Here is a 24831-nt window from a genome sequence, read left to right as displayed (position 1 = left end):
AACAAATTGAATGCTATTAGATACGTTAAACTTGAATTTTAGTGATTAAGGCTCTTGCAGAAGTTTCGAGTTGACTGAACTCATGGTTTTGTCAGGTCGAGCGTTACGTGTAAAGGTTTCTAGGACCAGGGTATGTCATCAATATTGTAAATTAGTAAATTTACAATATACATTTTGAATAGTTAAATTAACTATTATATATTATTGTCTAAAAAATACAAAACAAATTAAATGCTATTAGATGCGTTAAATTTGAATTTCAGTGATTAAGCCTTTTGCAGAAGTTTCGAGTTGACTGAACTCATGGTTTTGTCAGGTCGCACGTTACGTGTAAAGGTTTCTAGGACTAATGTTAAGTGAGATATTCAGTTTTTTTATCCTTTTAGAGCATCCCCAATGGGAGAACGTGTTCACCGTTGCTCAAAAAAAATTAATATTTTAATATATAACTAATAAGAAACTGACATGTAAAGAAAGGTTGAGAAACGTTTCTAGCCTAAATACTTTGCGCAACGTTCTCTTTCTTTCTGTCTCCTTTTTATATTTTTTATTAGTTTTCAATAAGAGAATTTGGGGAAACAACGACCAGTAATGATGGTGTTAGTATCTTATTTTGTGTTGGAATTTCTGCTAGGTTTCCTCTTTCTATTACTAGTTCTTTGATAGTTTGATCCGGTTCTTTCGAGCCTGCTAGGATCGTTCAAAGACTTAGTTATCTGTTTTGGCTATCGCTTTCCTGGGTTTAAAGTCTTAATAGCTTGGATCACTTGGTGGCCTTTCTCTTAATGTTGTCTTAACAGTTTGGTTTAGGTCATTAGGTGTTGTGGTTTTTCCTTGGCTGTTGTAAACTTTTCTTTCTATAAGATCCTTTTTATGTTAATCAAAATCTTTGAGTTGATAAAAAAAAACAAAAAGAAAACTTGAAATTAGAATCAGTATGTTTATTTGATCGTGTTGAAAAATTTCAGTAAAACCAGCTTTCTTTTTTTGGCATAGTGTGGAGCCAACTTGAATTAGTCATTAAAACAGTTTCCTCAAATTCTTCTCAAGTTGTCGTGCAGTGCACATTAATAATTTTTTTTTTTGAATTATTTTTCAATTTTCTTTTTACACATTCAATTTTCCCGAAACAAAACAATGAAACTAAAACTTATTTCGTTTGCCACCAAAAAGAAAGAAAGAAGAAGAAGATGTCACTGGTTTCTTCTTTTCACAAATCTAGAGAACAGTCCAAATTAATGCCTACTAACTACCCATACGTTCATCGTATATGATACATGGTTCTTCCAATCGCATTAGCAATGTAGCATAGTAAGATATGTGTGTGGTATATCAAACTACACGCACTAACATATAATGATATATAGAGTATATAGTAAAAAGATTTACAGATAGATCAATAATAGCGTCAGAAATATTATATCATGAAAAAAAAAACTAAACATTATCCGTGTTATGGGCATAAAGCTTATTTAATGTTGGTTTGCCTAGTTCTTCTTCCTTATAACTAGTATTTAAAAAAAAACAATAAATGAGTGTATATTATTTCGTTGTCTATGAAATCAATAGATTCCGTGGTGATGTAATAAGAAAGACCAGTATAATCAAAATGCTTGAAACGTTGATATGGTGGTTCCCTTTTTTTTGTTCTTGTAAGTCTAAAGTCGTGCAACTCGTTAATATATACCGACATTAATTAAGTAATAATACTGTATAGTATAGTTCAATTCAATGTATTCGCGAAGAAGAGAATCGTCTTCGATAGTAAACGAACCATGTTCGATTAGGCAGCGCCATGTTGCAAGATATGGACGCGTGCTAGCTGTCTAGTGTTAAGACAACTTCAAATTAGTCAAAGTAAAGGAGTTGTCCTATGAATTATTAGTAGTTCTCTTATTCAGTAATCCGCATATAAATCTTCGATTGTTCTAGGCTTGTAGGTTTCTCTTAGATGAAAGACTTTTCAATAGTAGTAGTACTATGACTTAAGACGTTTGGGGTAAACGGCATCATTTCTTTACTACTGTTCGTGTCAGCTTTCTTTTTATGGTTGTGCTCCTTTTATTTAGGCCACTTTTAACCGTCCGTCAACATGAATGAGTCAATTAGACATTTTTAGTTAAATGGAATGGAGTAATCTTGATAAGTACATGAATTAGGCAAACAAGTTTTTTTTGTTGTTGTAAATATTCGCTATTAGGGTAAACTTTAAGATTTTAATTCGCTTTTTGGATAGTGTTTTTCTACAAAAGATTGAAATAAACTGGTGTACCTTATAAGGGAAGGTTAAGATTTTAAACGTTTTGAATTTAACAACACTAACATTTTGTTTGACAGCATTGAATCAACTACACAACATCAACCTCTCAATTTTATGCTTAATTGTCACACCACCAATATTAAAAAAAAAAAAAAAAACGAGATTTGCTTAAATAATGAACAATGATGATAACTGGATATTGCAAGAAAAAGATTAATAATTTGATATAAATTTTGAGTAAATAATTAATTAGTCGTCAACGTCATGGAGATACAAATTTAGCAAAAAGAAAAAGACATGACTCACATTAGATGCTGTTCTATGAACTCTATTTATTAGCCTATATTTATTACACTTATCTTTTTTATTATTAACCCTAGGCTGGGGTCAACAAACCATGGTTAAAAAACAAAAACAAATCTCCCAAGCAAAAAAAGAAAAACAAAAAACCCCATAATGATGATGAATCTCAACCACACAACTTGGATTTCTCATTATCAACAGTCTTTAACTTCTCATCTCTTTCTTCTTCCATGAGGGTTGAAGTAGTAGTTAGGAATACATATTTTTAAACTCCTCCTTTCTCTAATCTTATATATCTTTCCATTCAATTCAAAAAAAAAAAGAATCTTATATCTTTCCAAATACATAAACCCATGTCCCAAATTTCCCATTAAATAACAATTTAGTTTAGTGCAATCTTTTTTCTTATCTTCTCCCATCTCTTTACAAAAACTCATACTAATACTTTCTTTTATACCTCTCTATTTGTATCCAATAATCAAAACCCATCCCAAATTCTTAAGGTCACTAAACAATTCTTGTTTTTTTTTTTTTTTGATAAAGCTAAATGTTTTGAGTCGTCCTCAGTGATGGATGTGATAGCAACTACAACAACTATTGTATCCGACTTGGATTCAAGGCAACCCGAAATCGAAGCTCCGATCCGGATCCAGCCCGCGAAGCCTATATCTTTCTCCAACGGCAAACGCTGCCACCACAATCATCTTGCGTCCGAAGCGGCTGCGGTGGTTGCGACAACTTACAAAGAATGCCTAAAGAACCACGCCGCAAGAATCGGCGGTCACGCTTTAGACGGATGCGGCGAGTTTATGCCGTCTCCGGCTTTTAACTCCAACGACCCAACTACACTAACGTGCGCCGCTTGTGGTTGCCACCGTAACTTCCACCGCCGAGAAGACGATCCGTTATCCGCTTCTGCCGTCGTTCCGGCGATAGAGTTTCGTCCTCACAACCGTCACCAGCTTCCTCCTCCGCCACCTCCTCCTCATCCGGTGGGGATTCGTAGTCCTGACGACGATGATTCAGCTTCTCCGCCGCCGATCTCGTCCTCTTACATGCTCCTTGCACTCTCCGGAGGAGGAGGAGGAGGAGCTAACTCGGCGGGTCCAATGTCTAGGAAACGTTTTAGGACAAAGTTTAGTCAGTATCAGAAGGAGAAGATGTTCGAGTTCGCTGAGAGAGTTGGGTGGAGGATGCCTAGAGCTGATGACGTGGCGGTTAAGGAGCTTTGTCGGGAGATTGGTGTTGATAAAAGCGTTTTCAAAGTGTGGATGCATAACAACAAGATTTCAGGACGCGGCGGAGCTAAAAGAGCTAACGGCGGAGTAGTAAGTGGAGGAGATAGTCGTGAGAGTGTTGTTCCGACGAATGGGTCGTTTTCTTCGACGTGAGGAAGAGAATTGAAAACGTTTGAAAAAGCGTCGTCGTTTTAGTGGCTAATTCTTTTTTCTTTTCTCGGTTATGATTTTTTTTTTTATAATAATAATGTTAGTCAACTGGTCAAGTCTATTTTATATTCCTTCTTTTGTTTTGTAACTGCTGTTAGTAGTTTAAGGGAGGTGATTTGAGTAGCTTCAGACCAAATGCAAGAAGAGAGATAAAAAGAGTAACCTCCTAAAATTTAATGACAAAGTGAACTAATCCAATTGTTTTCTGAATTCCTATACCAAATTTACTTTACATGGTTATTTCGGGTTTATTCTATACAAAGTGCAAAACAAATTGTTGAATTTATGTGATACGAGTACTCAAAAACTAAATTGTATATTCTCGATGCTAATAGTCATCTACTGTGTGTTAGATTAGATACTAAGCTACATTTGTTCAATATGATTAGGAGGACTGGGTAAAGATTAGACACTACGTTAGGTTAATATGATTAGAGAGACCACTCACTTTAAAATATTCTTGCTGTTCTATCAAGGCAAGACTGGTAAAACATCTCAAAATCCTTGCAATTATTAGTTTTTATGATATGTAGATCTAAATGTCAAAAAGAAATCGTTAATTTGGTGACAGAGAAAAAAAAGGAATAAAAATCGGAGCCCAAGCCCAAAAACATTATAAACTAATTAAATCGGGCCAACAAATAATAAAGCCTTAAGTTATAAAGGCCCAACAAAGAAAGTGAGAGTGTAGCGTTAGGGTTTTAAGAAATCCTATAAAACGCCTCATTCGTCTCCTTCATTGCTCTCTGCGTGCCCTAGTTATTCAGATCGCCGATTTTTGCAGTAAGGAGACGAAGATATGGTGCACGTTTGCTACTACCGCAACTGTAAGCTTTCTTCTTCGTTCCTTTTTCCTCTAGATTACTACTCTCATTTCCGATTCGTTCTCCGCAGTCATCAAACTTACCTGTTAGATTAGGGATTATCTAAGGTTTTTGATCCCACGCCCTGTGTAGTGTTGTTATATAGATATGTGAATCTGAGCTGTTGATTCTGTATATTCATTTCGTGTACTGAATCAATCTCTGATATAAAGCTTTGGAGATCTAACCTTGTTGCTGGTTTGATTGTGTGTTGTTTTTGGTTGAATAGATGGAAAGACCTTCAAGGGACCACGTCGTCCTTACGAGAAGGAGCGTCTTGACTCTGAATTGAAGCTTGTTGGTGAGTATGGTCTCCGTAACAAGCGTGAGCTCTGGAGAGTGCAGTACGCTCTTAGCCGTATCCGTAATGCTGCTAGGGATCTTCTTACCCTTGATGAGAAGAATCCAAAGAGGATCTTCGAAGGTGAGGCTCTTTTGCGTAGGATGAACCGTTATGGTCTTCTTGATGAGAGCCAGAACAAGCTCGATTACGTCTTGGCCTTGACTGTGGAGAACTTTCTTGAACGTCGTCTTCAGACTATTGTGTTCAAGTCTGGTATGGCTAAGTCTATCCATCACTCTCGTGTCTTGATCAGGCAGAGGCATATCAGGTATTTGGCTTCTTCTACTCATTTCATTTGTACTTGTTATCTTTGTCCTGTCAAATGGATCTGAATTGAGACTGATGACTTGTTTTGAAATGATTTTATAATAGTCTGGATTGGTTTATGAAGTTGTACACGATGAATGATCTTCTCACAATTTGCTCTTGTTTGGCTGGTTAAACCAGATTGTCTTTGCTTATAATGTCTTGTTTTGATTCTTGGCATATATGTTGATTGATTACTCATCCTGGTTTTGTTTCTTTACTGTTGTTCTAGGGTTGGAAAGCAATTGGTGAACATTCCATCATTCATGGTGAGACTTGATTCACAGAAGCACATCGACTTTGCTCTGACCAGTCCCTTCGGTGGTGGCCGTCCAGGAAGAGTGAAGAGAAGGAACGAGAAGTCTGCATCCAAGAAAGCCTCTGGTGGTGACGCTGACGGTGATGATGAAGAGTAAATCTGAAAGTCGTGCCGTTTTAGCTATGAAGCAATCTGCTTTTTGATCTTTTGTAGTATCCAAGACTTTGTTGTTCGTTTTTCAGAGGATTGTTTTATGGTTTCGTTTTATTTTACTCGCAGAGATTGCTGAACCTTTGGGTTATCTATTTCTCACAATTTATCCTTAAAAGTTTTGTCTACTTGCTTAACCTATATTTACATTGACGCTTTTGAAAGCCATCTCTAGATTGAGCACAAAAATAGATTGGTCATCTTGATCAAAGATTTGCATAGAATAGTGATCCATCAACTCTAGCCAGGCTTATAATTTTGGGCCATTAGCTCTGAATTTTTAGTATTTCCTTTAAGCCTTTTTGCATTGACTCTATATTCTTTAAGTCGATTTTAAATTTTTTTAAAATTTTTTTAGTGATATCACCGTCAGTGATTATACAATTTTAGTGAGATATCACACTAACATTTGTTACCCAACACTCGGTATCATACTAACACACGTGTTACATGCGTGCTACGTGGAAACCATCTTGCCATCGTAATAAAAACAGTTTTACAATACAATTTTGTTTATACATAAAAGATTCAAGCAACGGTCGGCTGTTCCGACACGTAAATGAAGAAAAATACTAGTATGGTTATTAATATTCATTAATCCCTCAATGAGAGACATAAGACAACCAAATCAATCCCATTTTCACACGTATACTTTGAAAGTTTGAAATCGACTTTTACATTATGATTTTTTTATTTTCCTTCTGGTTCTACATTACTATGGCTTGATTTTGAAAATCTGCCCGATGGAGATGTGAATCTTCTAATTTTTATAACATTTTATATCACCAATCATTCGACCATCATAATTCCATTATTGTTTAAATAAGAAAACTATAGTTTTATATTAGTTACATCTCCACGGAAAAAGATTGAAAGGTTATAGTATAAATATGTTTGAGTAGACGTTTGGTCGGGTATAAAACCTTTTCAAATGCTTAAAGTGGATTTCAAAATTTTCTCTGTTTTGACTCCCCATCTACGCAAAGAACAAAATAGTTCAATTTGACTACAATTAATAGAAGTTCATGTGTAACACACTTGTTGTCAAAAAAAATCTAAAAAACATAACTAAAATCAACGAAATAATATAATACACTACAACAAATATCTGATATGACTAAATAAAATATCCCAAAAACATTAGAAATAATTATAACCTCTATACCTGTACAACATAACATGGAGTCATGGATCTTTGATAATGTTGTTGTATATCAATGTAAAAACAAAAAACAAAATCTAAATTCAGATTTTTTTTTTGTTTTGGTGGGGATGACGTGGCAATAATCCTTTGGAAGTTTTACTGAAAAAGATGCCGAACAAAAACGGCGCCGGATTTGGTCGTTTTCCAGATCCGATATCCTCTTCTTCCACACGTCTCATCATCTCACACCGGTCAAACAACAACAAACACACACACACAGAGATAAAACCGTTCCACGTGGCGAAATATCCATGGCTATTAATCTTTCAAGTGACGTCATCATCACCGACACGTCAAACAGTAACCGTTTCGGTTTAACTAAAGCAGATCTCTGTGTCTTGTCTGTGCCACTGTATATATAAATATAAAGAGCTCCGTTTCACATGTCTCTCACACTTCACATTAAAAAAAATTTCAAAATTTCGAATTTCGAATTTCTTGTTCTTCACAAATCTCTCTCTTTATAAACGCTGATGATGATGAGAGGAGGAGGAGGAGGAGGAGGAGAAGGTGAATCGTGGTCTGAGATGGAGGCGATGATAGCTAAGAAGATGGTTGAGGAGGAGGTTGAAACAGAGAGCAGTGGTTCGTCGGAAGCTGAGACAGAGTCTCCTAGATCGGTGGGACGTTGGATCACGGCTAAGGAGAGAGTTGTTCATAGCCAGGTTTTGAAGATCAGGGAAGAGGATCTCTACGTTCTCCTCGAAGACAAAGTGATGATGATCAATCCAGTGGAGGATCATCGACGATTTATACGTCCACGTCGTTTTAATCTGTTACTGATCACTCGGCAAAACCTGCCTTGTTCGCCTCTTAGCGGTAAAGTGAGATCTTCCTAGATCAAAGGTACGTCTCCATCGATTCGTACGTGTATCTGTTTATGTATTGAGCTTAGTTTTTTTTTTTGTGGTTTTGATCTTCTTGTTTTTTTTTTTTTTTTGTGTTGTGCAGGCGATACTCATCCTCTGCGTTTACTGTTTTACTTTCTCTGTTTCGTTATGTTTTCTGGAAGATCCTTTAAGAGAGTGTCTTTTTTTTTTTTTTGTTTCTTTTTAATCTGGTCATCAAATGTCATGTGTATATAAAACCGTGAATGTATATATGAATGAGCTCCGATCCATGAGACTTTATGCTCTTATCACTTTTGTTTTAACATATGAATCCCTTTATCAAACTATATAACACATACATAGACTATGTGACTCGACTACTAGAGTATAGAGGTTATCAGGTTTAAGAAATAAACAAATCCAAAATCAATGCCCCGTCCTAATATGTAGATGTTTTAATATTCAAACATAAAATATTTAATAGGTAGACATTGAAGATAAGTTCGACTAATTTTGAAAGCTATTTCACTGGCCAAATATATTCATAATCCTAATAAATGTTGAAACTTTTTAGCTCTTTGTTTACCACTACTTTAGTATAATGAAACAACGTTCATTACAAAACCACACAAATCTATATACAGAGTTTAGATTAGGCAAGCCAACAAACAAAATATTACAAATCTTATATATGAGATTAAAGCAAACTATATATTTATGATCTAATCATATTTTTTGGTGTAACGATTTTGGATTTTGTTGTCACTAGCCATTTATATCATGTAAATAATGTCAAATTACAGAGGGAAATAACCTCTAAAGATGGCAGAAACAAAACTCGACAAATTAAAAGAGTTCGAGACTCTTAATATTGCTCCATAAATAATGGCAGACTTTTCAACAATATGTTTAATTCACATATTATTTATTTAGGAAAAAAAAAAACACCAGTAATATAACAACACAATCTCACAAAAACACATCTGTGACTTTATTTGTTAACCATTCTGCAATTCTTGCGAATTTGGCCAGCCTTACCTGTTAAAACCCCAATCCGACCCATCTTTACCATAGAGACACCAAAGTCTTTAAAGAAAGTAGACCTATCACTTTTCATTTGGTTGAGAAGATAAGACTTTGTTTTTTGATTGTCTAAAAGAGCTGCATCGGATTGAAACAGGCCTCTCCTTTGAGACACAAGCTTGAAGTAGCTTTCATCGAACGTTTTAAAGCTTCCTGGATCCATTTCTAAAGCCGTCGTCGTATCCGTTGGCTTGCATATTTTTCTGAGGCTGGCCGCGTATTCCGTGTCTAAGCTTGGATCACTATCTCCTTTTCCTGTGAAATTGTAGAGCCGGTTTGTGATTTGAGGACAGTGTCCGTTCCCAATTGTGTGCCCACCTATATCAGAATGTAAAATATATACAAATAAGTTGAGAATGATCTTTATTTTTATTATGTTATTATCCTAAGCCAATACTAAGATTAATCTACGAAATTAATATGTAGAAGAACAGAGTATTTCAAAATCTGATATTTCAAGCAAGTATGATCTTTTTCAATGTCAAAATTTTTCCCTGGAGACTGCTTTTTCTAATTTTCAGGTCAATCCTATCAGATGTCAGACAAAACCAATACCAAGAGCAATATGTATTGTTCTTTGTTAATGAGTTTTAATCTGATATTCTTGTTTGTTCAAAGAACACTGCACTTTAATTATTTTAATGCGCCAAGTATAATTTATGATTTTTCTGGTTTTATGACATATATACCTGAAAGCACAACGAGGTCTTTTTTGTTGAGGCCTTTGGAATTGAATTGGGTGATAAGGCTACTGATATTATTAAATGGTGATGGTAGGTTTGATAGGGCCTCATTGATGTTTGTAACCAGACCATCTCTTCTTCCTGTTTCAACCTCCCACGACGGTCCATTGAGCTGAATATATATTGGTTTGTGTACCATAAAATATATAATGTAAAAAATCCAACATATCATATATAATTAGATTGTATGAATTATATTTTCTTTATGATCAGTCAGAAAAGCTCAAACCTAAACCTGAACTAGCTACTAGTCTCTTGAGAAATTAAGTCAAGTGCATTTTGTAGCATTTTTTTTAATTTTAAAGACGAGTTATGTAGTCTATACTCTACAATCGCCATGTAAAAAATGTCAATAAGCAAATAAGGATCGAGTAATAAAGATGCCGTGAGCTTGACGAAATATTAAATAACTATCACTTGATACTAAAACTTTATACTTACCGCAACCATCGCATCCCTAGCGACAAGAGCCAATACATCAGAGCAGGAAACAATGCCCGGACATTCCTTTTCTAGAGCTGCCTTGGCATCGTCTATGATCTCAAACCCTCGAAGGAAGAGGTTAGGAATTGCGTTTTTCTCATCTTTTTTGTTCTTTAGATCTAGCAAGACCGAGCCCTCGCACCCCTAAAACAACATGATTCAATCTTAACTAAATGGATTAAGTGCCCAAAAAAAAAGAAAAGGAGCTCCAAGTGTTAGATCGTCAAGAAAGAACATTATATTACCCGAACGAAGCAATCGTGGAAGAACATTCTTAGCAAAGGAGCTCCAAGTGTTAGATCCTTCTTCATTGCCTCGAAGATAGACTTCTTGACAATAAGCTCGGCTTTCGGGCATAACTTGTCGTAGAACCCAACTTTCAATCCTTGAGCATTGGTTGGAGCAAATGAAGAGAGCAAGCACGATAGTACTTGAAGAAAGACGAAACAAGAGATAGTCATCTTCAAAGCAGCCATATTGTTATGAGCTTCTTTTTTTGATCGATGCTTGATGCTAACTAATTGACATAAAGATTGGTGTTGTTATTTATACTAAAGTACTGTAATAGTTAATGTCACGGAAATTATAAGTACTATAGTTAGTATAAAATAAAAATGTTCGTGGTTACAGAATTGACTTTTAAAGAGCAAGATGTGGAATGTTTTGTAATTTTGTTGAATTATATATAATTGTTTGTGGAGAATAATTATAATTTCTTTATGGCTCTTATCGGCTTGCTTGATGTATATATATTACTATTTCCACCAGAAAAAGGCTGCCAAATAATTTTAAACAAGGAAAAATAAAAACCATGCAGAAACTTAAAGTTTTTTTAACTAGGTAATGTTCAGATATCTTCGTCAATTAGGCATTTAAATGTATATAAAAAAAAATAACTAAGTAATGGTAATTTGTCAATAACTAGCTACTAACTTGAAACTGACATGTAAACCACAAGAAAAACTACAATATTATTGTACGTTTTGTAACATTTAAAATGTTAACACAAGCCGTTCATATCTAGTCTATTTAACACGTAGACAAAATATGTGGTAGGTAGGAGAATTAACAATTAACAATCCCCTTTTTAATAAAAGGAAAGTACACAACATTGTTTTGGTAGACTTTATAATTTTAATATATGGTTACAAATAGATTATATATAAGTTATAGATTAATCCATATATTAATTGGTTACAAGTTGATATTTCATATATTAATGGTAACACATAAAAGGGAAGTATAGTGAATCCCCTTTTAGTAAAAGAGAAGTACATAACATTATTTTAATTGTTTACAAATAGGTTACAAATAAATGGTTACAAATAGGTTATAGATTAATTCATATATTAATTGGTTACAAATTGATAGTTCATATATTAATGGTAACAAATAAAACTTTAATTGTAACCGAAAATTTTAAACTGGTTATTCTAAATTGATATTTCATGGATATTCCAAACTTTATGTTCGGAAGATTACGTTGTTTCCAAAGATTTACAATCACAATATTACCAATTATTTTCCTGAGATTTTATTGATAAACCACAACGTTAACCAAATTACTTAAGAGGATAAAATATACTCTCAATCATAAAAAGAAAGTACACAATTTTTTTTTATAATAAAACGGAAGTACACAATTTTTTTTGTAGAATCGATAATTTTTATAAGTTGGTTACAAAATAGATAATATATTAAATATAGGTTGGTTACAAAATAAATGTAATAGATGAAATCCGTAGCTATATGAAATTACAAATACACTAAAGAATATCTCAAAGAATCCTCTTAAAGATAATATTACAATGATTTATACAATTTCCAAAAAATATTATGATTATTCCATATATTGTTACACCAAATATAGTGTTAGGCATAAAAATATACTGTTAGGCGTAAAAAGAAATAAAAACTTTGCAATTAATCACACTTAATCGTGATTTCCGAGATTTTATTGTGGATTTCAAAATAAAATCTGATCTAACACCCTTTCAAGCTTTTAATATAAATCAATGTCTTTAAATAACAACATTTATCTTTAATTTGGTTTGATTTTAAAATTTTACCAAAATAAAATATTTTAATTTGAGACTAACAACCCGGTCTGACTCACCGGTTCAACCACCGGTTTATGGGTTTTTAGCGGTTTTTTCTGGTTTTTTGAGGGTTTTATTTGTTAGGTTTTAAGAGGTTACCCTGACCAGAATACCTATCGGGTTGTGGTTGGATCAAACCGACCGGCCGGTCCGGTCCTGGTTAAAGAACAATGATAAAAATCATTCAGATCTCGATTCACCAAAATACATCTCTCATATTCATACAAAATAAAAATAAAAATAATAACAATCGTTTCTCAGTTTACAATACTAAACCGTCTTATAAATTATATTTTATTTTGAAATTATAATACAAATAAAAAGAATTTCAACTCGTGCTCTAACACGGGTCCAAATCTAGTACTGCTTGTGATATTGGACTTCTAAACTGACAAAGATACAATGATATGGTAGTAGGAGAAAATAATACATCTTAAGATTTGTTTATCATAATTATTTATTATCCTTTTGACTGTATCGTACAAACGCTGGACTGAAACTACAAAACAGTTTCATATTTGCACTTGATCACATCAATTATTCTCTTGTCGTTTTATATTTGGACTTGATCACATCAATTATTTTGCCCTCGTAAGCCCGTAACAATGTGCATGTTCATCCAGTTCCAGTCACATTCATGTGATTGTAACATTTCAACGTATACGTAATGCATGGTGTGCGTTGGGGGGAGGTGGACTTAGGACCGTGCTCTACTGCTTCACTCAATCAAACAAGAAGAACTCGCTTACGACATTATATTATATAGAAAGTTAAGGAGGAAATGTTTTTGTTAACGTTGTTAACGCAGATACAAGTTATTAAAAGAAAGTACGTAGTAGAACGTATGCATATATAAAAATTAAAAACCCTAAATGTTTAAGTACAAGGTCTAGTTATCAACTGAGTAATGGCTCTTTAGTTACAATATTTACAAATGTTTATTAATTACCGGTAACAGTGTTAATGTAAGTTGTTCTTTTGTTCATGTTCTCAAATAATGTGCACCAGTATATATTATAATACACCCAAAGGTTGTTAATCATTTCTTTGCATATCACGTTTCTTATATAAAATTATCATTCATATATACTTTGTTTTTTTGTTTTAGCTTGTTAGCGACATGCATTATGTTAGTTCGATTCAGACACCCACACAACAACTATCAACTAGGTAGTAACCCGTGCTACAGCACGGCACAAAATATTTTCATATAAATGACTAAAAAATATATTAATCCGAGTGCTACAGCACATGTATAAATTAAAAAATTAAACCTAATCATGTTTAATTTGTAATGAAAAACGTCCTGTCACATCCCCTTACATCCCAACCCATCCCATCTCATCCTGTCTCATCTCATCTAGTCTCGTCTCGTATTCATCAGAATTTTTTGTCTTACGTTCGTTATCTTGTATATAAAATATTTAGACAGTTTTTACAAAAAGAGATTGGGTAAGTTTTATAGACGGAATACCAGAGTTCTGTGTTGAATATTTTTTTATTATTTTAGTTGAAATTAAAAATTATAATTTTCAAAAATTATATTTAGATGGAATACCAAAGTTCCCCGTTTCAGTTTACGTATACTATTTCTTAATAAATACCATAAATAAATTGGGTTTTTTCAAAATTTAATTATTGTTTCTTAAAGTATATGTACTTAATTAGTAAATTAAATTACATAAAAAATACTGGTAAAACATATATTCGGTCAAATAATAAACCATTTTAGGTCGTAAAATTTTAATTGTATAATATCAATATTTCCATAAAAATTAGGTTTCCATACTTTTACGGTGTTTTGTCAATATTTTGGTGTATATATAGAACAGTGCAACTCGTACTGAAAGTAAACATGATCTTCATCAACTGGAAGATATATATTTTTTTGCATTCCATCCATAATAATCACAGTCTGTGTTTGTTGAAAATATTAAAGGAATTTGGTTACGGGTGTTAAATCTTGTATAATCTCATCCCATCCCGTCCTAATCCATTCCGTTATAATTTTTATGTCCCATAACCATTTTCTTTTAAATAATTATCCATATAATAATGTTATTAATAAATTTTGGCTAAAAACTTTATACGAAATACATGTATTATCCATTTGAATGTTTAATTTATATAGTTAGTAGAAATTGTAATTCTCATAAATTCTCAAATATTTTCAAAAATATCTAAAATTCTCAAATTACTCGTCTCAAAGTAATTATTTACATGTCACAGAGTCAACATTTTTTTTGTAAATCGTTTAAGTACCATTTTTTCTATTATACAAATTACTCATTTATGTCTCATATCCACTACTTCTCATCGTAATGCCATAAATAGATTCGACTTTTAATTATAATTTAATTTACATTCTGTTATATAATTATGTGCAGAAACATTAAGATAATTCTGGTGATATTAAGAGTATATTTAAAAACTAAATAAATCTTATGATTAAATATTTTCAATCGTCTTTTAATTAGATTTTGGTTGAAATTATATAGTCTTTTTCAATTGTAAGAGAAAATACATCACATCTTATCATGTCTTGTCTCGCCGCATCTCTTATTATAGTTTTATTTTTTTTAGTATGTAATATAGTGATTATTTTTGTGTTGATCATTGTCATTTCCCTTTTTCATATTAGGACATGTGGTTGACATATAAGCATGTTCAAATCAGTGTTCTAATATCGGTGTTAATTAACAGGGTAAATAATTTTCCAATAATATATTTCTTTTAAAAAAAAACATTGAATGGCTTAATTCATAAGTGGAATACTAGCATTTCAGTAAAAGTTTTACTATCTATATTTTATGTGATAGACAGAAAAAGATAGGAAAATTAACTTATGTAAGGACAACTCTCTGTTTTAACATTTTTTTAAAAAAAATGTCAAGATTAAAATTTTGGAATTCTAGTGAAGTTATATAGCCAAAGCAATTGTCATTTTGATAATGAAAAATTCATTGTCACTTGTTGAGTAGTAACCCGTGCTACAGCACGAGACAAAATATTCAGGTGTTGACTAAGAATTATATTAATCCAGGTGTTGTAGCAAAGATGCGTTATTTTAATGTGATTGTTTTTTAAATAAACCTAAACGTATTTACTTTGGAACAGGAAATACGTCTTGTCCTGTCCAATCTCCTCACATCACAACTCATCCTCTCTCGTCTCATCTCATCCCGTCTCGTCTAGTCCTGTCTCGTCTCGTATCAATCATAATTTTTTTGTCTAATGTTCGTTTTTAAAAAAATTATGAATCGTTACACAATGTTTACTAAAAGAGATGGGGTAATAATAAAAATGGATACCAGAGTTCTTCGTTGAATATATTTTTATTTAGTAAGTTGAAATTATCAAAAAATTATAATTTTCAAAAACTATATAACTGTTTTCAAAAATACCAAAATTTTAAAATTGCTTGTTCCAAAATAGTTAGTTATATGTTCCATAGTCAATCCGTATCAAAATTAGTGAAAACTTGACATTTGAATTTTATCTACTTATATTTTTTAATTTCCTATTTTTATCTAAAATTTAAGACCTTATTAAAAAAAAAAATTGTTCAATATATTGGTTCTCATTATGTGAATTACCCGTTTCAGTTTACATATTATTTCTCGTCTTAATACCATAAATAGAATGAACCTCTTCTCAAATTTTAGTTATTATTTTTTGAAAAGTATATGTATTTAATTAGTTAATTAAATTACTCAAAAACACACTGGTATAACATATATTCAGTCAAATAATAAACCTTTTTAGGTTGTAAAATTTTAATTCTATAATATTAGAATTTTCCATAAAAATTACTTGGCCACTCTTTTACGGTGTTTTGTCAATATTTTAGTGTATATGTAGAATACCGCTACTCATACCAAAAATAAACATGATCATCATCTTCATCACCTCGAAAATATTTTTTTTTTTGCAATCCATCCGTAATAATCAAGCAAAGCCCGCTTTTATTGAAAATGTTAAAATAAGTTTTTTAATGGGATGTTAAATCTCGTCCAGTCCAGTCTCATCCCATCTCGTCTCGATCCATCCCGTTAGAAATTTTATATTCCATTAATGTTTTTATTTAAATAATTACATAGTAGACAACATAAATTGTAAAATTTAATGTTTTTTTAATGGTTGAACAGTATAATTTTAATCTTAATAAAAATTATTTAATAAATTTGTTTATATACTTTAATTGACATATCTTATTAACATTTTAAACATTGATATATTAAAATCAAAGATTTATATAGTTATTTGTTTAAATAATTGTAAGTTCAGTTTTAACGTATTAAAGTGATAAAATAATTAACCCGTTCTACAAACATTTATATAAAAATAATACCATAGAGCCAGATCATTAACGATTTTCCATTAAAGGTCGTCCAAGCCGGTTTCTCAGTAAATTGACGGATTAAATTTAAAAGACCGGGTTAACTTGCCTGTTCCATTAAAGGTTTTGTTTGTCTACATATTCTTATAATTCTCTCTGTTAAAGCTACTTCTTAGGTCGTCCAAACCGGTTTCTCAGGAAATTGTCGACAAAAGACACATGATCATAAATGATTTTCCCATATCAAAAAGTCTTGGTTTCACAAATTAATTTGAGTACAAAAACATTATAACAACATTAACCATATAGAATCCTACTTTCAACAAAATATGGATCAAAATTCAATTTTGATAACTGGATCACACAAAATACAAAATATCATTAATGATTTCCAAAATAATTTAACAGAGAGAATGAGTATAATGGAAAAAAACAAAAACGAAACTTGTCTTTTTGCTAGCAGCTTACAGCTCCACATATTCGACCATTGACATATTTCTTGTAAATTTCCCCAGTTCATAACCTGGAGAACCCTGCATTGTTGAAGTCTGCTAAGAAGATATAATGTAACAATTCTGTCGAGTTCCTCATTTAGTCATTTTGAAAAGCATTTATGGGACATAAAATTTCATCTGCAAACATGAATCATCAAGCCTGCAAAGAAAACCTGCATTTTCTCAAACCTGAACCTACATCTTATAAAGCCAAATTAATTCACAAAAACCTACAATTTGTAACATAGACAAACGAAACCTGCAATCTATATAACTTAGACAAACCAAACATGCAACTTAGATAATCAAAATCTGCAAATTAATTAACCGAACCCTACAAAATAATTAACTAAAACCTGCAAACTTACACAACAAAAAGGTAAGAAACCAGAAATATTAACAATGGTTCAGGAAAAAGGTAACAAAAAGAATTTAATAGTAATACGTACCTCAAAGAAAATGGTGAGGAGTGGTGGTATGTGTATCCCGATTTCTTCTCCAACCCGGAGGACTCTGCATTGCTGAAGTTACATAAGTAAATCAGTACCTTTCAAAGATTGAAGATAAGAGAAATATCACATCAAGATTTTGGGATTTGGTTAAAGAGTTCAAACCTTAAGAGGATGAGCTAGATGGACTGCAAATCGTTTAATGGAATTAGATGCACTCTCGAGAATTGTTGTCCCACTTGTGTCAAGTTTCTCATCATGTTTCCTAGCATTTCGTAAACGCATCTAAAGCAAATCAAATTTCAACTGTAAACGTGAATCATCAAGCCTGTAAACCAAACAAAATTATATTTCAAAATAAACCTACAACTTAGAAACAGAACCTGCAACTGATACAACCAAACTCTGCAAATTAATTTACCAAAACATGCAATATACAACTTAGACAAACCGAATCATCACCAATATCATAAGGATCTGTTTACTTATAAGTATCGGTTTTTCAAATCTAAAACCATTCAAGGATGTATAAATATACAGATAGTGAACCATCACCAATCCCTACTATTAAAAGAAAAATGTTTTATAAAACTAACCTTAGTGAATTAAGTTCAACGTGTACTAAGGTCAAGAAGAAGATTATACTTGAAACTAAGAAAACGGAGTAAAATATGGACTAATAATAGCTTGCATACAGATTCACCTAAATAAAACCATTGCATATGAAATCAGTCCAACGTGTGATAAAAAAAATCATTGCCCATGAATATGCAAAAACTGAAAAGAAAAAAAAACATGGCGAATTAAATGACATAGAAGAGGGAGAGATTTATAGAAGCGTAATTAGGCTTAGGCTGAGGATTGGACTCATGTTCGGAGTCGATATCTTCTTCTTCTTCTTCAAATTGATCACCGAATCATCTTCACCTCTCTTCTTATAAGTCACCTCTCTAATCCTAGAGACAAAAAGTCCCTTAAGTTAGGTTAAACCTCAACGTTTGTTCTATAAGTGGTAGAATATATATTTTATAAATTTGGCTTAAAGAAATGAAATTAACCTTTTCACATCCAGAGCTTGATAATATTGAAATGTTTCATATTCTAAGGAAATCCTCTGCACCTTCCATGGCCAAAAAAACTACATGTCATACATGTAAACATTTATGAAACTCTCTATTGCCTTAAGTAATTTAGTTCAGAATTAATCTTCTGCATAAACATAATCTTTAATAACGGTATATTACCTCTTGCGAGCATGAAACCATAAATTGACGGCGGCGACAGAGCAAGGCTTACTTGACCGGAGAGATGAATCACGCATGTTTCTGAGGTTGAGTTATTGCGAATTAATGAGACTGAGGTTATCATCTCAAAATCGTGATGATGATCAGACAAACACAAAATCATTATACAAATCAAGATTCTGAAACAAAATTCCAATTAAACTTGGAATTTACTCATAAAACATAGACTTAAAATGTAAATTTAGTTAAAAGAGAAACAAAAACCTTAGCCATGAAATCTTGCCGTCTTCTCTTCCTCTACATGACTACATCTCTTCGACTTTGTCGACAAAAAGAAAAAAAAAATCCATTTGGGAGAGACGGCGAGAGAGGAAAGGCTAAAGAAAAAAGATTTGTGTAAGTGATTGACGGCGACAAAGAGTATAGAGAGAGAAAACACCTTTTTAGGTTTTTTAAATCGACGGACACGATAAAAATGAATCAACGGTCACGATTAAATAAAAGGATCCGAATTCTTAAAATGGGTCGTTTAGGATCCGCGTGTTTATCCGTTTAGAGGGGTGTGAAATTTCGTTGTTACCCTCTAAAAAAATCGAATATTTGGTCATAACTCCAATGGCATACCCTTGTAATTTTTTACAAAACGAAGGTTTAGTCCATAAACTGTGTTTCAAAATAATAGTAGGGATATGGTAGTTCGGATATCAACATTTGTATTTAAAATTCAGTACGGGCACATGTCAATGCAAGAAAAAGTGAAAAAATAAAAATAGATGTCTGAGCCCGGGTTCGAACCGGGGACCTCTAGTGTGTGAGACTAGCGTGATAACCGACTACACCACCCAGACTTTGTTGGTAATGATCTCGAATTATTATAGTAAATCATACAACAAAGAGCCATCGGATGAGTATGATGCGGTGGTGCATGATTCTCGCCGGCCGCCGGCGTGAAGAATCGCTACCGTTACTATGAGTTTGTTGATACATCCCAAAATTTTCGCAATTTCTTATTTGATCCCATTGAGCGTTTTAGACTTTTAGCTAGGTTCACTAAAACGCTGCGTTTTGCATCTTCTTCTTCTTCTTCTTCTTCCTCAGTTCACTTCAACCTCAGGCACTTGTCTTCTTCAATGGCTCACTCTCAGGTAACTCAAAACAAAACCCTAATTTAATTGTCATCCAATTACTGAAAAAGTCGGTGTCTTTCTCTGATTTATTTGTGTGTGTGTGTGTGTATATGTTAAAATAGGTTGCGTATTTGATTCCATTGAAAGCAGATTTAAAGGAAGACGATTCATCTCCAAGGATAACTTTATCCGAAGGTCCAAACATCATTGGCCGTGGAAACGTTTCAATCGCTGATAAACGTCTCAGCCGTAAACACATCTCCATCATCGTTTCCTCGTCTGGCTCAGTGTCCTTGTCTGTGGTAAACTCTATTAACAAACAAACCTCAAAAACAAAAAACAAAAAACCTAACTTTTCATCGCCAATTCACATGGAATATTATAAAGTTTGTGTCTTTTGTGTAGGAAGGAACGAATCCGGTGGTTATTAGGTCTTCTGGCGACGGCGAGAGGAAGAAAATAAAACCCCGTGAAGAGGTTTTAGTAAGTAATGATGATCTTATTGAGTTGATCCCTGGTCATCATTTCTTTAAGCTAGTTTTGCTACCTACTGAGAACAGAGGATGCCATGAAAGAGCTGCTAAGAAAGCTCGAAAGGTTTTACTTACTTACTTGGCCTAACTAAAGAGTGCAGCTTTTGTTTGGGGAGGGTTTCTTTGAGGCTTTGTTTGATGTAATGAAACTGTTTTAGGGTGAAGCACAAGGTGATGATGATGATGATGTAGAGGCGATTCGTCGATTTGTTCCACCTAATGAGATACTACCTTCAACGTTTAGGCTTTTGAGTGTTAATGGATTGCCTGATTGGGCTAATACCTCTTGTGTTTCCATTAATGATGTCATTGAGGTTAGTCTTATGCAAAACATATTAGTTATTTTTTATTTCTTTTCAGACATCTTTGACTGAAGTTATGTTTGTAAAATGACAGGGAGACGTTGTTGCTGCAATCTTATCGAATTATATGGTCGATGTAGACTGGTTGATGTCAGGTGACTTTTCTCATATTTTTTGTTTGTTGAGTTTATCGAAATGATTAGTTCTTTTGTGGTACATTCATGGGAAATGATTAGTTCTTTTAGTTCTTGTTCTATTTTCTGTTGTCTCAAGTCTGTTAACTTAATTCGGTTCACTGTATTTATATGTTTTTGTAGCTTGCCCGAAACTGGCCAACATTCCTCAGGTTATGGTCATCCATGGAGAAGGTGATGGTAGGCAAGAGTATATACAGGTTTGTTATGACGGTTTGCTGATTTCTTTTGATTGATGTTAAATGGTATACTGAAAAATCCAATCTCTGTTTTGTTGATCAGAGGAAGAAGCCAGCTAATTGGAGTCTTCATAAGCCCCGGTTACCTATTTCATTTGGAACACACCATTCAAAAGCTATATTTCTTGTCTATCCTCGAGGTGTGAGAGTTGTTGTACACACAGCAAATCTGATCCATGTTGATTGGAACAACAAGAGCCAAGGTTTGTGGATGCAAGATTTCCCTTGGAAAGATGATGATAATAAAGATCCACCTAAATGTTGTGGATTCGAAGGTGATCTTATCGATTACCTCAATGTTCTTAAGTGGCCTGAGTTTACTGCAAGCTTACCTGGTCGTGGTAATGTGAAGATTAATGCAGCCTTCTTCAAAAAGTTTGATTATTCCAATGCTACGGTACCTTTCTGTTTCTCTAAAACTCTTTTGGCTGATTTGTGTACTTATTGTTTACTAAGATGTCCGAAAAAAAAATTCCAGGTTCGACTAATTGCATCGGTCCCTGGATACCACACTGGTTTAAACTTGAAAAAATGGGGACACATGAAGCTACGGAGTATCCTTCAAGAATGCATTTTCGATAGAGAGTTCCGCAGATCCCCTTTAGTTTATCAGGTAGTGTTCCATTCCATGTTATTTGTATTGCTTGCCAAAAAGTCTCCTTTTACAATCTTTTCGTATTGCAGTTTTCTTCACTTGGCTCTTTAGACGAGAAGTGGTTGGCTGAATTTAGAGATTCTTTGTCTTCTGGTATAACAGAGGACAAAACGCCTCTTGGTCCCGGGGATCCATTGATAATATGGCCTACAGTAGAAGACGTCAGGTGTTCTTTAGAGGTATAATCCGAATAAATTTTTCATATTTCTTTGTATGTATTATGGATTTTTTCGTTTAAATTGTGAAATCTCTTCAAACAAAGGGTTATGCTGCTGGCAATGCAATTCCGAGCCCATTGAAGAACGTAGAGAAACCGTTCTTGAAAAAATATTGGGCTAAATGGAAAGCGGATCATAGTGCTCGCAGGTAACTTTAAAAAAACCAAACATTTTTACAGACCCAACTTATGTTTACTACTCAATTCTGATAATTTCTAATGTTACAGTCGTGCAATGCCACATATAAAGACGTTCACACGTTACAGCGACCAGAAGCTAGCGTAAAAGTTTAAAGTCTCGATCTTTAGTTACTCAGTTGATAAAAAGTGTCATCTTTAGTGATCAGTTTTTGTTTTGCTTCCATAGATGGTTCTTGCTAACCTCATCTAATCTTAGCAAAGCGGCCTGGGGAGCACTTCAGAAAAACAATTCCCAGTTGATGATACGTTCCTACGAGGTAAAATCTCTTGTTTCAGGCAAAGTCTTGGATGTCTTGTTTCAGGCAAAGTCTTGGATGTCTTATAACTACTGACCAAATTCCATTGACTATGATATTGTTAGTTGGGCGTCCTGTTTCTACCATCTCCAGTAAAAACACAAGGTTGTAAATTTTCATGCACAGAGGACAATACAAGTACTATGAAGGTAGAATGATCTAATTCCTAAACACGTAATCCTGGACCCGAAACTTTGATCTTTACCTCTCAATTGTGTTTATGTTGACAGGCAAAACAAGAGACGAAAGACGAGGTAGAGAAGAGGAGTAAGCTAGTGACAATGTCCTGGCAAGGAAATAGAGATTCGCCTGAGATAATCTCATTACCAATTCCTTATCAACTACCTCCTAAGCCATACTCAACCGAAGGTTTTTTTTTCCCCAAGTCATTTTCCAACAAATATCACTTCTTTCTTTTGCGTGTTCTTAACGCATTTTATGGGTGTTGTAATATTTCAGATGTTCCGTGGTCATGGGACCGAGGCTACTCGAAGAAGGATGTGTATGGGCAAGTCTGGCCAAGATAGTTAGTTAAAAGCATTAGTAGCTATGACTTGAGACTTGAAAGATTGGCTTTATGGGTTTACTCACTCAATTAATGATTGTCTTTATGATTCTACTCACTCAGTAATGCTAAGCGATCTCATCAAATATATGGAAACAAAAAATTTAGTGTGAAACTAGATTGAAACTTGTGGATTAATCCGGATTAGTCCACCAATGGATAGGATAGGACTAGGGTTGATAAAGTTTTTTAGACTGTAAAAAGAAAAGTGGCCTGTCGGCATCACTCTGCCGTACGAACGAGGTTGAAAGGTTAAAAAATCTCGTGGGCCAACAGAGTAGTTTACGAGTTGGCTAATTTTAACTGTTTACATTTGTACTATTTGGTTACGAGTAGTTTTTTTTTTTTGTGACTTATTATTATTCTATATGCTTACGTATAGGTTTATGTAGTTTATAATGTTAGCATTTTGTTTGCATAAACGGTATAATTCTTATTTATTTGTCTAGTTTGAAGCTTACTTTATTAGTTTAGTGGTTTAATTAGGCAATTCAGAGTATTGTTAAAGTTTTGTAATTCGTTTTGTTATCTCTTAATCTCTACTTACTTTTTTGTTGACACTTTACTATAGTTTGAGGAGATTGAAATTGATTAACCCCTTCACATGTGTTGAGGAGCAAGGCATATAGTGTAAACCACCAGCTCACCAATAAAACCTTCCATCGACGCTCTTACATTTATATTTGTGTAGCGTCCAAACATAATTAGCATAAGTGATAAGTACGACGAACTTCAAACACAAAATATAGATGCAGAGATCGGAGACATAAGTATATATCGAATTATTATGACAGAAGCGTGTCGTTGGTTACAAGAAACCTACGATTTAAATTTGAGACAGAAAAATCAAGAGAATAAAAAAAAATAAAAAGAAAATGAAAGAATTTTTGGTGGTACATATTCGATAGACATTTAGAATACAAACAGACGCAGACAAGCATTCACAGTCAATGTCTACATTTCCAAGAACACCTGTCCCTCTCTTTGATGATATGGCCTTTTATCATATCTATCGAGAAATTTTAAGATAATAAGATTCATATATAAGTTAATTTCTAGTATTTGGCATGCTAATTTAGTCCTCGAATCTTGACAATTAGCTTATCAAGATTTGGATATATATTGAGTAAGAACGATCCTTTCTTCTATGTTCTGACTATTCACAAGCTGCCATGTCAGTAACCAGAACTTTGAATATGCTTTGCGACTTAGGGTAGCACGCAGTAGTTGTGTCCAGAGAATTGATATATGGTATCCAACATGCTCGTTTATATATTTTCTATTATGGAAGAAGGGAAGGTTCGGAATGATTGTTTGCTCTCGAAAATTATTAAAACTCTTACAAACAACAAGTGTCTGATTAGTTGTGATTAAAGAATAAAGATCAATACATGCCAAGAATTAAAAGCATTTTTTTCTGAATATTCTTAATTTTTACGAGACTTTGATTTGAAAACATTTGACAATGAATGAATTGGCTCAAGTTCTTTGTTACTTATTCTATATATGCAAGAGTTTAGAGTACTATAACTTCGTAAATTG

The 24831-nt window shown here is 33.3% G+C and overlaps 4 protein-coding genes, 2 long non-coding RNA genes and 1 other non-coding gene across 30 annotated transcripts; 4 read left to right on the top strand and 3 right to left on the bottom strand.

Annotated features, from left to right (window-relative positions):
• The first annotated feature begins 2695 nt into the window (after positions 1 to 2695).
• On the top strand, positions 2696 to 4221 carry LOC104769763 (zinc-finger homeodomain protein 8). Its single transcript, XM_087504970.1, has one exon. The coding sequence runs from the start codon at positions 3133 to 3135 to the stop codon at positions 3952 to 3954; it is 822 nt and encodes a 273-aa protein (XP_087361096.1). The 5' UTR covers positions 2696 to 3132; the 3' UTR covers positions 3955 to 4221.
• A 442-nt stretch (positions 4222 to 4663) lies between these two features.
• LOC104769762 (small ribosomal subunit protein uS4z) lies at positions 4664 to 6120 on the top strand. The gene is made up of 3 exons (XM_010494044.3): positions 4664 to 4838; positions 5104 to 5485; positions 5756 to 6120. Exons 1-3 carry the CDS (start codon positions 4811 to 4813, stop codon positions 5937 to 5939), a joined length of 594 nt encoding a protein of 197 aa, XP_010492346.1. The 5' UTR covers positions 4664 to 4810; the 3' UTR covers positions 5940 to 6120.
• Positions 6121 to 7540: 1420 nt separating this feature from the next.
• On the top strand, positions 7541 to 8334 carry LOC104769761 (uncharacterized). Its single transcript, XR_764433.3, has 2 exons — positions 7541 to 8042; positions 8148 to 8334. It is a non-coding gene; the product is annotated as an uncharacterized LOC104769761 (long non-coding RNA).
• A 536-nt stretch (positions 8335 to 8870) lies between these two features.
• Positions 8871 to 11054, bottom strand: LOC104769759 (peroxidase 56). Its single transcript, XM_010494043.3, has 4 exons — positions 10581 to 11054; positions 10294 to 10479; positions 9799 to 9964; positions 8871 to 9427 (listed from the first exon to the last, which is right to left on the bottom strand). The coding sequence occupies exons 1-4, from the start codon at positions 10809 to 10811 to the stop codon at positions 9018 to 9020; spliced, it is 993 nt and encodes a 330-aa protein (XP_010492345.1). The 5' UTR covers positions 10812 to 11054; the 3' UTR covers positions 8871 to 9017.
• A 6049-nt stretch (positions 11055 to 17103) lies between these two features.
• LOC104769758 (uncharacterized) lies at positions 17104 to 19428 on the bottom strand. Of its 24 annotated transcripts, none has more exons than XR_015593481.1 (6): positions 19225 to 19428; positions 18961 to 19071; positions 18775 to 18836; positions 17882 to 18672; positions 17717 to 17788; positions 17104 to 17306 (listed from the first exon to the last, which is right to left on the bottom strand). It is a non-coding gene; the product is annotated as an uncharacterized LOC104769758 (long non-coding RNA). The 24 variants fall into 24 exon arrangements; XR_015593469.1 differs by having other exon boundaries at positions 17104 to 17427; positions 18775 to 18854; positions 18961 to 19041; XR_015593468.1 differs by having other exon boundaries at positions 18775 to 18854; positions 18961 to 19041.
• Positions 19429 to 19663: 235 nt separating this feature from the next.
• On the top strand, positions 19664 to 23404 carry LOC104769757 (tyrosyl-DNA phosphodiesterase 1). Its single transcript, XM_087504969.1, has 15 exons — positions 19664 to 20105; positions 20210 to 20389; positions 20493 to 20684; positions 20779 to 20934; positions 21017 to 21077; positions 21240 to 21316; positions 21399 to 21752; positions 21834 to 21968; positions 22040 to 22189; positions 22273 to 22376; positions 22456 to 22509; positions 22595 to 22685; positions 22790 to 22873; positions 22955 to 23093; positions 23184 to 23404. The coding sequence occupies exons 1-15, from the start codon at positions 20091 to 20093 to the stop codon at positions 23249 to 23251; spliced, it is 1860 nt and encodes a 619-aa protein (XP_087361095.1). The 5' UTR covers positions 19664 to 20090; the 3' UTR covers positions 23252 to 23404.
• Positions 19735 to 19808, bottom strand: TRNAV-CAC (transfer RNA valine (anticodon CAC)). The gene has a single exon. It is a non-coding gene; the product is annotated as a tRNA-Val (tRNA).
• Positions 23405 to 24831: the final 1427 nt, after the last annotated feature.

The sequence above is a fragment of the Camelina sativa genome, chromosome 20, assembly GCF_030686135.1.
Source record: "Camelina sativa cultivar CO46 ecotype springtype chromosome 20, ASM3068613v1".
Taxonomy (NCBI): domain Eukaryota; kingdom Viridiplantae; phylum Streptophyta; class Magnoliopsida; order Brassicales; family Brassicaceae; genus Camelina; species Camelina sativa.
This window is presented reverse-complemented; position numbering and strand designations above follow the sequence as displayed.

Bases quoted from the DNA above. Each gene is read 5' to 3' on its own strand.
- LOC104769759 (XM_010494043.3), bottom strand. From the start codon at position 10,811: ATGGCTGCTTTGAAGATGACTATCTCTTGTTTCGTCTTTCTTCAAGTA. The intron at 10,480-10,580 runs GTAATATAATGT...ATGTTGTTTTAG, and splicing joins TCCACGATTGCTTCGTTCGG to GGGTGCGAGGGCTCGGTCTT. The intron at 9,428-9,798 runs GTATATATGTCA...ATTCTGATATAG, and splicing joins AGACCTCGTTGTGCTTTCAG to GTGGGCACACAATTGGGAAC.
- LOC104769757 (XM_087504969.1), top strand. The intron at 20,685-20,778 runs GTTTTACTTACT...AAACTGTTTTAG, and splicing joins CTGCTAAGAAAGCTCGAAAG to GGTGAAGCACAAGGTGATGA. The intron at 21,078-21,239 runs GTGACTTTTCTC...ATGTTTTTGTAG, and splicing joins TGTAGACTGGTTGATGTCAG to CTTGCCCGAAACTGGCCAAC.
- LOC104769762 (XM_010494044.3), top strand. From the start codon at position 4,811: ATGGTGCACGTTTGCTACTACCGCAACT. The intron at 4,839-5,103 runs GTAAGCTTTCTT...TTGGTTGAATAG, and splicing joins CGTTTGCTACTACCGCAACT to ATGGAAAGACCTTCAAGGGA. The intron at 5,486-5,755 runs GTATTTGGCTTC...CTGTTGTTCTAG, and splicing joins ATCAGGCAGAGGCATATCAG to GGTTGGAAAGCAATTGGTGA.
- LOC104769763 (XM_087504970.1), top strand. From the start codon at position 3,133: ATGGATGTGATAGCAACTACAACAACTATTGTATCCGACTTGGATTCA.